The following is a 13,740-nucleotide window of genomic DNA, read 5'->3' on the forward strand; positions in this document are numbered from 1 at the left end:
GTTACTAACAAACTTCTCTAACGTTTTAATTTTTAGTCTCATCGAAGCAATAAAGACCATGCATATATTTTTACCAACTATACAGACTGTTTAGTTTCTACATAAATAAATATCAAATGCAGGCACACTGTTTTAAACAAATTACACTGCATGAAAATATGAAACACACAAGTTATGCCAACTTTTCATTAGTTCACAGAGTAGAACATAGTACAGTACAGTATACAAAAATAAATCTGTAAGAGAACAATGCATGTTTTTTTTTAAAAAGTTGCAGTCCTTTGATTGCTCACTTTTTTAATAAGATTTTTTCCAAGCTTGATTTATAGCATTGCTTACTTCTGGACTGGCCAAAAATTTCAGTTCCGGCACCATTCCAACTAAAATTTACTTCAAAGCATTATTCTGGCTTTTTAGTGCCTTTTACTAGCAATTCCCTCCCTTCAGCTTCTGCTCTTTTTATTGCTTCCTTTTCAATAAGGAAGTGGCATTTCAACTAAATTTTCTCCTGCAACATAATCAGTTCTTATGTACATTGGGAGAAGCAGGATGCTGCAATGCTAAAATAAGGTTATTTTATTATTATTTATTTTCTCCAATACTTTTCTTTAATTCCATCTTAATAGCAAAATAACTACAAATAATTGTGCTTCAAATGCAAATCAAGATGCAAATTCTCTTGAAAAGCAATAGCAAAAAATGCAATTAGTAGTACAGAATATAGGTTCCATTTGGAATAGTCTTTTAGAAAAGTTACATTGCTGTGATGCTTACCATGACAAATTGGACAGCACTCGCCCTCTGGATGGAAAGGGTATGTACAGGATACGACACAGTCCACAGGAGAACAGGCTACAGAGCCCAGCTATAAGATCCATACACACACATGCAGACGCATGCGCAAGCACACACACACACACACACACACAAAGGAAGAACCTATATTAATGGCAAAGCAATATTATTATACTACAATTTAAAATCTTCATCTCCTAACACATTTTTGTTTAGGTTTCCTCCCCTCCCTTTTTCCTTATTTCTATTTCTTCCTCCGCCCCCCCCCCCCAGAATAGCGCATTCCTTAGTAATAGTTGTAGTCAGGGATATACTTCTTGTAGTATTACAGAAGAATGTATTTCAAAAATAGCAAATAGATTTGTTTTCTAAGCGTCAAGCGAGGTGTGTTAAATATAGAAGAAAAGGGCAAATGGAACATTATGAGCAATTTTCAGCTTATTCTTTCTTGTGACTTTTCCCTTGAACTGACTCAAGTCCTATTATTTCAGTAAGAAATGTCAGAGGGTTAATTCTTCCCCTTTTTAGTCATATCCAATTTTCTATGTCCCTACTCTCTTGGGATATCCTGGGATGTTTTTACATGAAGTCTCGCAAAACCCCATGCATATAAGCATGACATAAATTACATCTGTATCTCTCTGAAAGGTTAAGAGAGAGTGGAGTGGATATACCATTTTGATTCCCTCTTGGGAAGTGGCTTCTTAGCCCAAAGAAGGTTATTAACAGTTTCTTTCTTTATTTGTTTGTTTGTTTGTTTAGAAAATGTATATAGCCACCTACTCACTCACAGAGACTCTTGCTCACTCACAATTACCAGAGTTTTAGCATTTTTTTCAGCTGGGTAAGAGAAGCAGAGGACTTACCAAACAAATGCAACTTAGACACGGGTCCAAGACAGAGGGGAAGGTTTCATTGTTATAGAAGATCTTCCCTGCATAGGTACAACCTTTTGTTGTGAAAGGGAAAAACGTATTTACTTGGTCTACTTGAGCCAGATGGCCTGTATAAAAACCTTCAAGAAAGCATAAGGCAGGTAGACATCATATGGATGGATGCTTATTTGGGATGGGTGGACAAAATAACTGCACAATGCCTTGTGATGAAACTTTAGGAAATGTTCATCTGAAAGTACTCAAGTGTAATGTAAACAGCATCTGCTACTGTTAAGTATTGAAAAAAACAACTACCACAAAAAGTAATCGTTTTGGAAATTATTTGCTCGGCTTACAATGACTTTGCCTATACATATTGTCTTCTCATAATGAGTACCAGGATACATTTTTTTAAAAGCAAGAATGTTCATTTGAGATAGGTTTTTCACATTTATACATGAACAGAACAATATTCTGTCTACTTTAAAAGCAAAAGGCAGAGTCAAGAAGCAGAATTAAATGGTATTTGATCTTTTATTTATTTATTAAATGTGCGTGCTACTTGAAGCTCAGTGACTCTGGGCAGTCTTTTTAAGTTTTGATTGTCTTCATTTTCTGTACAATGTTGGTATAAAAATGTTAAAGATTATGTATGCATTGTTTTTCAAAACAACTGTATTTATGTTGTACAATATGGATGTTCTAGGAACACCCCTAAGAAAAAAACAGCTTTTTAAAAGGTGGAATTTTACCTGCTGAACAATCTGGACAGCATTGTCCAGGGATTTGGATTGGATGAGGACACATCTCCAAACAATCTGTCCTCTTACAGCTCACTGAACCATCTGCCTGTAACAGAAAAGAACTTCACAGAAACCCACAGCACAAAATGCTGGTCTATTTTGGACAGATAGGCCCTCCATTGCCTCCACTCCCCAACAGAAGTATCAGTCATCTATTAGTTGCCTTCAAAAGGTTCTAGAAGTCTTCTGTTATTTTACACCCAAATAAGGTGAGTGTTGAATGGTATCATCTTGGGAGAATTGATTACAATCTTAGCATTCATATCCTAGAGCCTCACTAGTACTCTGCCTGCACTCTGCAATTAGGATTAGCCCAGAGATGCCTAGTTCCAGGCATCAGTGCAATAACAGAGAAGGTGTCATAACTTCTACCCAATGAGGCCTATGGGGACATCCTAGCAAATGAGCAGGCAGCATCTGGAATGCTGGGGAAACTGAGAAATTACTATCGAACCAGGAGATTGCAAGCAGTGAAGAAACAATGACAAGAAAGGAAATGCAAGACTGTTAAGTGTGGTTCTATTGATTTATAATGTGAATATGCACTATTCTATCTGGCCAAAGGTGTCAAAGCATAGAGAGCACCAGTGCTACCCCTCCCTCTGTATAATTCTAAAAATGCAAAATTTCACATTGGTAGGAGGTGATGCCATCATTCAGTGTAGCCAAGGGGTGCCATGATATACACTGGAGTCAACATTGCCTGCAGACAATGGGCACTGTCTCTCCTGGCCATTTTGGTTTAGACTGCAGGAAAAAAACAGATCCCTGATGGCTAGTGGATCTGCTCATGTAATGCATAGCTAATATTTGTCTGCCTCAGGCTGATTTTTGAAAGGCTCTTTCTGAAATAGCAATAGACCAATGTCTTTTGTGAATTGCTGGTGTTGTCAGTAGTCAATGGTAGTCGTTTTCCTCACTGACAGACAGCACTTGGTATGAGGAGAAATTAAGCCATGTGGTTTCCTTTCACTTTCCTTAACTTGTCCAGCATTCAAACAGTAAAACGGCAGCCTCATTATTGAAGCAGACTATGGATTGTCAAAGAAGGCAGCACAATATACGCAAGCATAATTTTTTGTCCAACTAGATACTGGAGGACTGCATTTAATACAAATATTTGACTCTGTCCAAGATAAAAATATGATGATGAGGATGAGGTTGATATAATAATTGGTCTCTCCACATGTCATCCTTAGTGAAGCATGCAAACCAGCATCTGCATTTCCTGCATCGGATGAGGAGAGCACATCTTTCTCCTTCTGTCCTGGCCCCTTTTTACAGAGGCACAATTGAAAGCATTTTAACAAACTGAATCACTGTCTGGTCTGGTGGCAGCAGTGCCTCATATAGAAGGTCCATACAGAGAGTGGTACTGTATATTCTGGCGTATAAGACGACTTTTGAGAGTGTCGAAACAGCCTCTGAACTCAGGGGTCGTCTTATACGCCGAGTCGTCTTATACACCGGAAATAAGGTAGTTTCTGGCGTATAAGACAACTTTCTAGGCATGCGACTCGGCATCGATTGTCTTGCGACTCGGCGTCGATCGTCTTGCGACCCGGCGTCAAACTAGGGGGTCGTCTTATACGCCAGGTCGCCCTATACGCCGGAATATACGGTAAGTACAGCCAAGAAGATCATAGGAAGCTCACTCCCTGGTTTTCAGGATGCTGCTTATAAGTGCTACGTGCTTAGAGCTCAAAGCATTGTTAGAGACCCCCACACACCCACTTCACGGTCTGTTTCTGTTACTCCCCTCTGGGAAGAGGTTTCGAAGTATTTCTAGCAGGACTACCTGATTCTGTAATAGCTTTGTTCCCTATGTCATCCGTTTGGTAAACACAAGATTCGTGTTTCTTGCCATGTACATGTATACATAACCGGAACTAGACTGTTGTTTCTCTGTGTCATATAATATATGTGGGTATATGCATAATTCTGTATTTATTTATTTATTTTTGTCATATTTATGTAGTGTATATCGGAGGTGGTGACCCTTTGAAAGCTGTATGCAACGAAATTTCATTTTAATGTATGCCAATTAGTGTACATTCAAAGTGAAAATAAAGTTATTATTCTATAATAATAATAATAATGTGTGATAGGAGATTGGAAGATTGAAACTAAGTGAAGTAGAGCAGGTTGTCATTCACCTGGCAGATGCATAACTCACAGGGATCACCCGGTGACCAGAGCTGTCCTACTGGAAATTCAATTCCATTATCATCTATAAAGCAACCTGTCCAGAAAAGAGAGACAATGAAAAGAAACATCTCAGAAAAATAAAAAGGCTCTCTCTTGCCAGCTTGCTTGCTAGAAGAAGTATTATCAGGAATTTACATCAATATGTCCATGGTCGTAAAAGAGAGAATCAAAACCTGCATGGATAACTAGTTTGATATTTGGTCTGATATGTTCCATGTGTCTTAACCATAAAGAATCTCACTGAAGAAAGTAATGCACTGTAATTTTTTTTGCTACAACTCCTAGAGAGGCTTCTAGGAATTGTGATCCAAATGTTTTTTTCTACTTGCCTTCATTTATACTGGCTCTGGCTGGGCCAAAGCTATAAAGCAGTGGTTCTCAACCTATGGGTCAGGACCCCATTTGGGGTCAAACAACCATTTCACGGGGGTCGCCAAACGCAGTCTGCCATTTTTTCCCCCTTTTCCTTGGCTGTGCTACTCCCTTTTATTCTATTGACTTTTGAAAGCCAATAGAATAGACTCTCTTGAATAGAGTCTAATTCTATTGGCTTTCAAAAGCCAATAGGAATTGTCCAGGCTGTCTCTGCCCTGCTGAGCCCGCCAAAAGTCTCATTCTGCAAATGGTGCTACAAGTTGTCTGCAGCGAAGGCGAGCTGTCTGGAAGTTTCCACCCCTCCCTGCTGAGCAACTACTAAAAATGTAAGTAAAAGAGGGCCAGGGGTGGGAGGCTGACAGGCGCAGGGAGGGTTGCTGGCGCGCATGGGCCCCGGTGGGTGCCTTACCTCCCTTGGGCTGGGCCAGCTGGTGGCCCAGCCGGTGGTTGGCCTGCGCCATCTCTGCCGCTTGCCAGCTATGCCTCGGCTGGCGCAGGGGGCGGCACCATGCATGTGCAGCGCTCCCGGGCAGGGAAAGTCCTCGACTTACGACCGGTTGGGTAGTCCTCGACTTATGATCAGTTGGGGGTCATGGCATTAAAAAGGTTGAGAACCACTGCTCTAAAGGATCCTTCCTGAGGTAAGGACAATGACAACAGCAGGGCCCTCTCTGAATGACTGATTCCAAAGAATGCTTTACTTAGGGAGATCAGAAGCCAAGATTATATGATCTACTAATTTTATCTTGACTTTATATTTGCATGTGCATTGATATTTGCTTGCTGTGTGTATCTTATTCTTTTGTGTAAGTATTGAATGCTTGGGTGTGGATGTTGATGGTGTTACTGTGTCCTTAAGGGAGGAGAATGAGAGAAAGAATAGGATGCTCTTGTTGAAGCAATTTTGGACCATAAGGAGTAGGGATAAAGTTTGCATTGTGAAAACTAACCAGATAAAGAAAACTTATATTAGATGTTTGAAAATTATCCTGTGTTTTAATCCTCTTTCAGCAAGCTAGCAAAAAAGTGCCGGGCCAGTCTGCCTTCTGGTCTTATGGACTAATCTTTTTTAATTTAATATCTTTATTTTTCACAATGCAAACTTTAATCTTACAAAAAGCTTAAAAATTAAAAATGTAAACTAAATGAAACTAAGCTGGAAAAATATGTATCTTATATATTATATTTATCAATAGTCACTGGTTCACCAGTGAATTCACTACTGCAATGTAAACAATAGAAAACATTATTGTAAGATATCACAAAATCTCTCCCATAATGAAAACTTACTGCTGCATCCTTTGATTTTTCCAAAACAGATAGATGCATATTTCTGACAACCATTTTTTGGCATCTTGAATAATATCACTTTTCCAGTTTCTTGATACTATATAATTATTTTGTTTGGCACCCTCAACACTTGATGCAACCACAATAAAGAATCAAATTCCAAAACTTTGGCATATAATTTAACATTACATTAACATCTTAATGTATATTAATTAAATGCAGGTAGTCCTCAACTTACAACAGTTTGCTTTGTGACTGAAAAAAGTGAGTTATGACCATTTTTCACACTTATGACCATTGCAGCATCCCCATGGTCATGTGATTTACATTTGGATGTTTGACAACTGATTCATATTTATGACGGTTGTAATGTCCTGGATTCATGTGATCATGACAGGGGAAGTCAATGGGTAAACCAGATTCACATAACAACTGTATTATTAATTTAACAACTGCAGTGATTCACTTAACAAATGTGGCAAGAAAAGTCATAAAATGGGGCAAAACTCACTTAACAAATTTCTCACTTAGCAACATAAATTTTGGGCTCGGTTGTGGTCGTACGTTGAAGACAACCTGTAATATTCCAGTAGCTCAGTAGTTAAGTAATCTTTAAGTGTTAGATTTCCCATAAATCTACTAATATACATTAATACACAATTCCCCCAAAGATATTTAATGATACTCTATTACTACTTCCAAGAACCTTCACATCATAGATGCATGTGTTCTCACATGCTGACTGCAAGGATCTCACCTGTCATGAGTGCAGTCTTCCGGCAGGTGAAGCAGCACTGTCCTGGAGCCAACAGCCAGTCCTCATGGGGACATCCCGGGGTAGGGCATGGAATGAAGGAGCACTCCACTTCACCTTGCTGAAGGAGGATCAGGTACCATTATTAATGAAAAGAATACAGAGAGGAAGTCATCAAGACAGGCGTCCACAATTTCTTTTTAACAGAAAATTAAATTAAATTAGGGGAATCTCTCAAGCGATGCAAAGTTTCTCTAGGATTTTCTGGATCTGTTTCAATTAGTAAGTGATCTACTGTTGGCAAGCGCTGGATGGAACAGGGTGCCATTGATCTATTTGTCTTATTTGGGTACCATCATCTTAGTAGCTTCAGGGCTTCTTCAGTTAGGCAGAAGGGATATTATTTGTAGAACGCATTCCCACATGATAGTATTTTAGCCCAAATAGCTCCATATTTAGGAAAAGGATAAAAAAAATCTCCAGAAATATGCCCTTGGAGTTGTTCCATGTGATTTTTACATGTTATATGTTTTTAAACTGAGATTGACTGTATTTGTTTATTTGTTTGTTTTTGCATTTTTAATTTGTCAGTGCTTTTTAAAAAATGCTTCAACATTGTCTGTCTGGCCCCTTCTTTGCCACAGAGCATTCGAGGGCTATTAATAAGCTTTCCCTTCGGAGGCCTAATTTAGCCAATTTCACAGTTGACATATAGTTCTGGAATACCAATAGAACTTATGTAATAGTTTCAAGTTTCTGCAGTGAAGCAGAAAAAATGTTTCTCTTTTAACAGATAAGAAAAGTTACAAAAGTTCAAGAAAACCAGAAATAAAAGAGATGCATGGTTTCTTAGGTAAAATGATGTAAGCACAGTCTTAAGCTGCTGCCAATGTTTATATCTCATCACATGCTTTTCATTGGAAGAGAGAAAAATGTAACACTATAATAGTGTGCATTTGTGTGTACGTAAGAGAAAGAAATCAAGAGAGATTGTGTATACTAAGTGAGAAAACTTAATTGGAACACCCTCTGAGATAAGTAAAGGTACATCTGAGAAACTGTAAAAATTGTATAGAGGTGTCTCAAATATTGTTGGAAATGTAATTGTAAAGAAGATAGTTTTTATCATCTTTGGTTGACTTGTGGTAAAGAAAGAAATATTGGGGCCAGATTTATATTTTATTCAGAAGATTCTGAATTCAGAAGATTCTTAAAACAAATACAAAATGGAAGCCAGATTTTTTCCTTTTAGGACTATTAGACAAAGAGCTTGGGGGGGGGGGGAATGGAACTTTGTTCTTATATACATTGACTTGAGTGAGAATTTTATATGCACAAAGATACATCAATTCCTGCAACGGAAAAATGAATGGAAAAACTGATGGAGCTGACAGAGATGGCAAAATTAATTTTTTTAATAAAATAAAATAATGTATACAGTTTTATTTCTACTTGAAACTGTTTCTGAACTTTATACTCAAAACACACAAAAAAATGAAACTTTGATCTTGGCTTTTGATGATTAAACTATAGTTATAGAAATGGCTATGTGAAATAAAAAAAATGAGGTTCCATCTCTATTTCATATTTTACTGCCCTGAAAAAGGTTGGAAGTCACTGCTTTTAATAATAATAATAATAATAATAATAATAATAATAATAATAATAATAATAATAATAATAGTAAAGTTGGAAGGGACCTTGGAGGTCATCTAGTCCAATCCCCTGCTCAGGGAGGAAACCCTATACCATTTCGGACAAATGGCTGTCCAGTTTCTTCTTATAAACCTCCAGTGTTGGAGCATTCACCGCTTCTGGAGGCAGGTTGTTCCACTGGTTAATTGTTCTAACTGTCAGGAAGTTTCTCCTTAGTTCTAGGTTGCTTCTCTCCTTGCTTAGTTTCCACCCGTTTGTTTCTTCCCCTTTCCTTTTCCTTCCCCATTCCCTTATTATCTTTGTTTCTATGTATTTTATATTATAACAAATTTCAATAAAAAGAAAGGTAGATGAATAAAGGTAGATAAAATACATACTCTGCACACACAAGTGGTACAGTTATCACCATCTGGGTTGAACTTGGACCCTTCTGTGTATATTTGCCCACGGAAATGACATTCTGCTACAGAAGAAAGCAACATTCATAGCAGAAAGATTGGTTACCAGATAAAAGGCCAATTAATCTAAGGCATCACATTTACAAATTTATAGCTCTTATGTTCTTGTGCCCATAGCTCTTATTATGTAAATTTATTAAACTTTATACTGTGAATTCTAGCATCACCTACTCATAGGATATTCTATTTTAGATGAGGTCTTTCAAAGAATGACTTCCCATTATTTCTACCCTTCTTGTTTTACACTGTGTCTAAAAAACAAGATGTTTTTATGGCAAGGATTAAGTAATCAAGATCTACCTGGCTGGCAGGGACAACAGTCTGTCTGAACAGAACTGGGACATGGACTGGGTGTACATTCTGGAGAAATACAGGAAATGTTGCCTGCCTAGAATGAAAAACAAACATTGTAGTGCAGATTGTTGATTTTTCATTTTCTGCAATGTAGTTTCAGCCTAATATCACATCTGAATTATATTTGTGAATGTCTTCCATAAACTTGTGGCATCAGGAGAATTTAGATTTCAGCCACTATAATTTCTAGGCAACAACATGAGAAAAACTGTGACAAAGAATGAATAGTTTATCATGAACATAATCCTTCTCCTCCCAAATGCTCACACCCATTGTTTCCATTAGATTCCAAATGCTCCTCACTCTGGAACATCTCAGTGCATTTTGCCACCTCAAATAAGCAGTACATGCTCTGAGTCAAGTGTTTAGTACCAAGACCACCAACACTATTTTTGGCTTTGGGACAGAGACATCCTACGGGCTTCTCTTTGGCAATAATTAAAATACTGATTAACTTAACTCTGGGGAATATGCTCTCCTTTCGTGACACCTACTCCTAACAGTAGGATTAGTATTGCTCCTAGCCACAATGTGGCTGATAATGAGTCTCAGTGCATCTCACCTACAAAATTACCCCTTGGAAAAACTCTGCTCACCCAATCAATTCTATGCACTCTTCCTGGATAGCAGACTTCAACCACTGGAGACAGGCATCCCAGTGATTATGTGGATAAGAGTGCTAACAATGAAGGCTGAAAAGGAAGAGAGTACAGCTTGTAGTGAGGGGTTTGTAAAGGCTATGGGAGAAGGATAGTAACACACTATATCCTGCTCCTGCCTGTGGGATCCTTGCACAGGTTTTAAATCAGAGGGAACCCTCCTTGTATGTGCCTCTGAACAGCCAGGTTCAGAAAAGGAGTTTCGGTGGCATGAAAGCAACATGAAAATGCAAGTTTGATAGAAGCTGAAAAATATTTTGTCTTCCACTCTAGTATTGTTCTCCCTTTTTTCTGTATTTTTGTTTTTGAAACTTGGCATCTTTGACAAATAGTTGAAAATTAATGACCCAAGATATGGCTACATTAACCAGTTAAAATCATGTGGGGCTAAAACTTCATGTTAAATTGGATAATAATTTGTACTAAAGTAAAATGGAGGAGGAGGAGGAAGAAGAAGAAGAAGAAGAAGAAGAAGAAGGAGGAGGAGGAGGAGGAGGAGGAGGAGGAGGAGGAGGAGGAGGAGGAGGAGGAGGAGGAGGAGGAGGAGGAGAAGAAGAAGAAGAAGAAGAAGAAGAAGAAGAAGAAGAAGAAGAAGAAGAAGAAGAAGAAGAAGAAGAAGAAGAAGAAGAAGAAGAAGAAGAAGAAGAAGAAGAAGAAGAAGAAGAAGAAGAAGAAGAAGAAGAAGAAGAAGAAGAAGAAGAAGAAGAAGAAGAAGAAGAAGAAGAAGAAGAAGAAGAAGAAGAATTCCATCTCTTAATTCAACCCTGCTTTCTGGGCTATTGGTCAAAAAAACAGATGCCCTTCAAAACATTTACAAGTTTCAGTACAATGTTGTTAGATGGCTCCTAGCAAAAGCTAGGAGCTTGAAGCTTTATTTCCATCTAAAGATACATGTTAGCAAGTATTAATTTATATGTCCTCAAAGAAATACCAGCCCCAACTCCCTGAGGCTCACCAGGCAGACACAGACTGTGCAGTTCTCCTCAGAGAGAGAGAATACGTCCCCTTCAACTCTGGACATCCCATAATAGAAACAGCCTGTAGGAAACAGGAATGAGAAGATGCTTCTCTGAAGGGACAAGAACTAAGGGAAATAGGCCCCATTACACCTTTCTCTTAACTGGGAAGCATGTAAATGTTTTCAAAAACTTGCTAGATGCTCTCCAATATTCCATAGAAGAAAACACTTGTAACAATATCACCATTCACAAGTCACAGATAATTCAAGGTACCTTTAATTGTGTTGAACACAATTAAAAGCTCTATTTCAGTTACGTCCAACATGCAAACCTCCATATATATTACACTATACATTCCTATTAGGCCCAATAGTCTTAAAGAAGGCCACCAAGTTGGGAAACATTGCTCCATCTGCTGTATGCATTCCTTTTTTGAAGATTTTAGAGCTATTTTTTAAAGTAAGGTTAAAGTAAATCTAGGTTAAGGAATGTCTGTGGGTACCAGGATAGACCTGTGATACTTCAAATGATGTCGATAATGTTTGAGAGCTAGAGTAGCATTGTGCTTGGATTTAGTTCAACTCAGTTCACCCTTAGCCATAGAAATTCAATAGTGTCTTTGGGCCAATTACTCTCTCAGCTCAACTTGCCTCATAGGATGTGTGTGTGTGTGTGTTTGTGTGTGTGTGTGAGAAAATCAGATGAAGGGAAAGCTATGTATGCTGCCTTGAGCTCCTGAAGAAAAGATTAATTAATAAATAAATTCACTACATTAAAAGTGAATGAAATTGCCAAATCTTACAAAGTTCAAACAATACTAGAATCAATAGATGATATTACTGAAATCTTTTAAGACCTGAAAACCTCATGAGATTTTAACCAATTCAACTTTTTAATTTTAAAATTGGTGGGACAATGCAATTTATTTTAGCTTTCAATTAAAAAAACCTTCAAAACTATCCTATAATTTATTAACTGTACACAGAATGTTGCATAATTCAGTACTAGAAGCCAAGCTTGATTCACATGAGCATTTACATTTTACATAAAATGATAGATTGCACAACACATAGCACCTGTCTGAATAAAGATGCATCTATCGTGTCCAACTTTCAGATGCCCTAGTGAATGAGATGATCCATGAAATATGATAATTCAAGAAACTTAGAACCACATTATATAATTCCCAGGAAGCAAAGAGGAATGGGGGCTTATCAAGACAAGTTCCAGAAATCAAGGACTGCTTTTGATCAATTGAGGGGGAAGAGAGTATATGATGAAAATCCTCCACAGCTAGAACAAGGGAAGACCCACATGATCCAATATGACACAAGCATATAGAGCAGGGGTCTTCAAACTTGGCCCTTTTATGACTTGTGGACTTCAACTCCCAGAATTCCTCAGCCAGGCACGCTGGCTGAGGAATTCTGGGAGCTGAAGTCCATAAGTCATAAAAGGGCCAAGTTTGAAGACCTCTGATATAGAGCCTTGATCTAGTGGGTATTTTTCTCACCTGTGCAAGTAGGACAGCACTCTCCCTGGGCTGGGAGAATTGGGTGAGAGCAGGAAACTTCACACGTCACAGCTCGACAAAACACTTGTCCACCCTGAAATAAGACAATACAGGCAGTACCGACATAATACTTGAAGTTGGAGACTAAGATAAGAACTCAAAATATGCCACATACCTCACAGGAGCAATTCAGACATGGTGGCTCTATCCAGTAGCTGTTATCTTCATGAAGAACCCCTCCATGCCAGCAGGCAGATGGCAGGGTGGGAATTGAGGGAGTCAAAGGGCTTGGGGGAAGAGATGGGCTAACCTTCTTTGGTAGCAGTGGTGACAGAGGACTTATTGGTAGAGAAGGCCTGGCTGTTCTGGGCCAGAAGGAGGTGCCAAAAGAGGAGCTGTGGGGAGGAGATGAGGAAGTGGGGGAAGATGCAGGTGGAAGCACAGAGAGAATGGGAAGGAGCAGGAAAGGAGATGGGGTTCCAGGTACACTGGAGGGAGCAAGTGCTGGGGAACCCCTGGGCGGCAATACGGGTCCTATGGATTCTGGAGAAAGGCGTAGCAGAGTCTGTGGCTGTTGAAGAGACTGCAAAATAGAAGAAGGGGCCAGGCTGGACTTTGAAAAACCTGTGAGGCAGGAGGGAGGAACAGGGAAGAGAGAGAGACACACAAACACACACAAAGAGAGAAACTGTCAGCCCTCACAGGTAAACCAAACAGGAAACATAACTGGATAAACTAATTCTACTTTGTTGTAAGGCTACATTAACAGAATCTTGCAATTCTGAAGCACAGACTTCCTGCCACCACTTTTAACTGCCGGAACAATTAGGACAGATCCTTCCTAAGTTTCTTCCTCTGAAACTGTTAATCCAATGGGGGCTCCTCCCTCTCTTGTCTGATTGTTTCTAGGCAGCATCTCTTCCCTTTATTCCCCAAGGTCATTCACATACTCCATTACAGAAATGGCCAATTATATTCAGAAATCCTCCCCACCTTCCCTCCCATCCTGCCCAAAACGCACAGCTTCCAAGTCGCTATTGG

At 38.9% G+C, this 13,740-nt stretch overlaps 1 protein-coding gene across 7 annotated transcripts in view; it reads right to left on the reverse strand.

Annotated features, from left to right (window-relative positions):
• Nucleotides 1-13,740, reverse strand: part of VWCE (von Willebrand factor C and EGF domains) — a 33,904-nt gene that overhangs the window by 5,485 nt on the left and 14,679 nt on the right. For 4 of the 7 annotated variants that reach the window (XM_039344271.1, XM_039344269.1, XM_039344273.1 and 1 more), the window contains 10 exons: nt 12,875-13,323; nt 12,700-12,793; nt 11,183-11,265; nt 9,515-9,602; nt 9,134-9,219; nt 7,104-7,221; nt 4,630-4,715; nt 2,423-2,519; nt 1,662-1,810; nt 775-865 (listed from right to left, as the gene is read on the reverse strand). In XM_039344271.1, coding sequence (XP_039200205.1) covers nt 775-865; nt 1,662-1,810; nt 2,423-2,519; nt 4,630-4,715; nt 7,104-7,221; nt 9,134-9,219; nt 9,515-9,602; nt 11,183-11,265; nt 12,700-12,793; nt 12,875-13,323 — 1,341 coding nt within the window. The remainder of the gene's footprint in view (nt 1-774; nt 866-1,661; nt 1,811-2,422; nt 2,520-4,629; nt 4,716-7,103; nt 7,222-9,133; nt 9,220-9,514; nt 9,603-11,182; nt 11,266-12,699; nt 12,794-12,874; nt 13,324-13,740) is intronic. The other 3 variants (XM_039344275.1, XM_039344272.1, XM_039344270.1) reach the window with 2 other exon arrangements.

Source organism: Crotalus tigris, unplaced genomic scaffold, assembly GCF_016545835.1.
Source record: "Crotalus tigris isolate CLP2741 ecotype Arizona unplaced genomic scaffold, ASM1654583v1 scf7180000017899.1852299, whole genome shotgun sequence".
In the NCBI taxonomy this organism is placed as follows: Eukaryota; Metazoa; Chordata; class Lepidosauria; order Squamata; family Viperidae; genus Crotalus; species Crotalus tigris.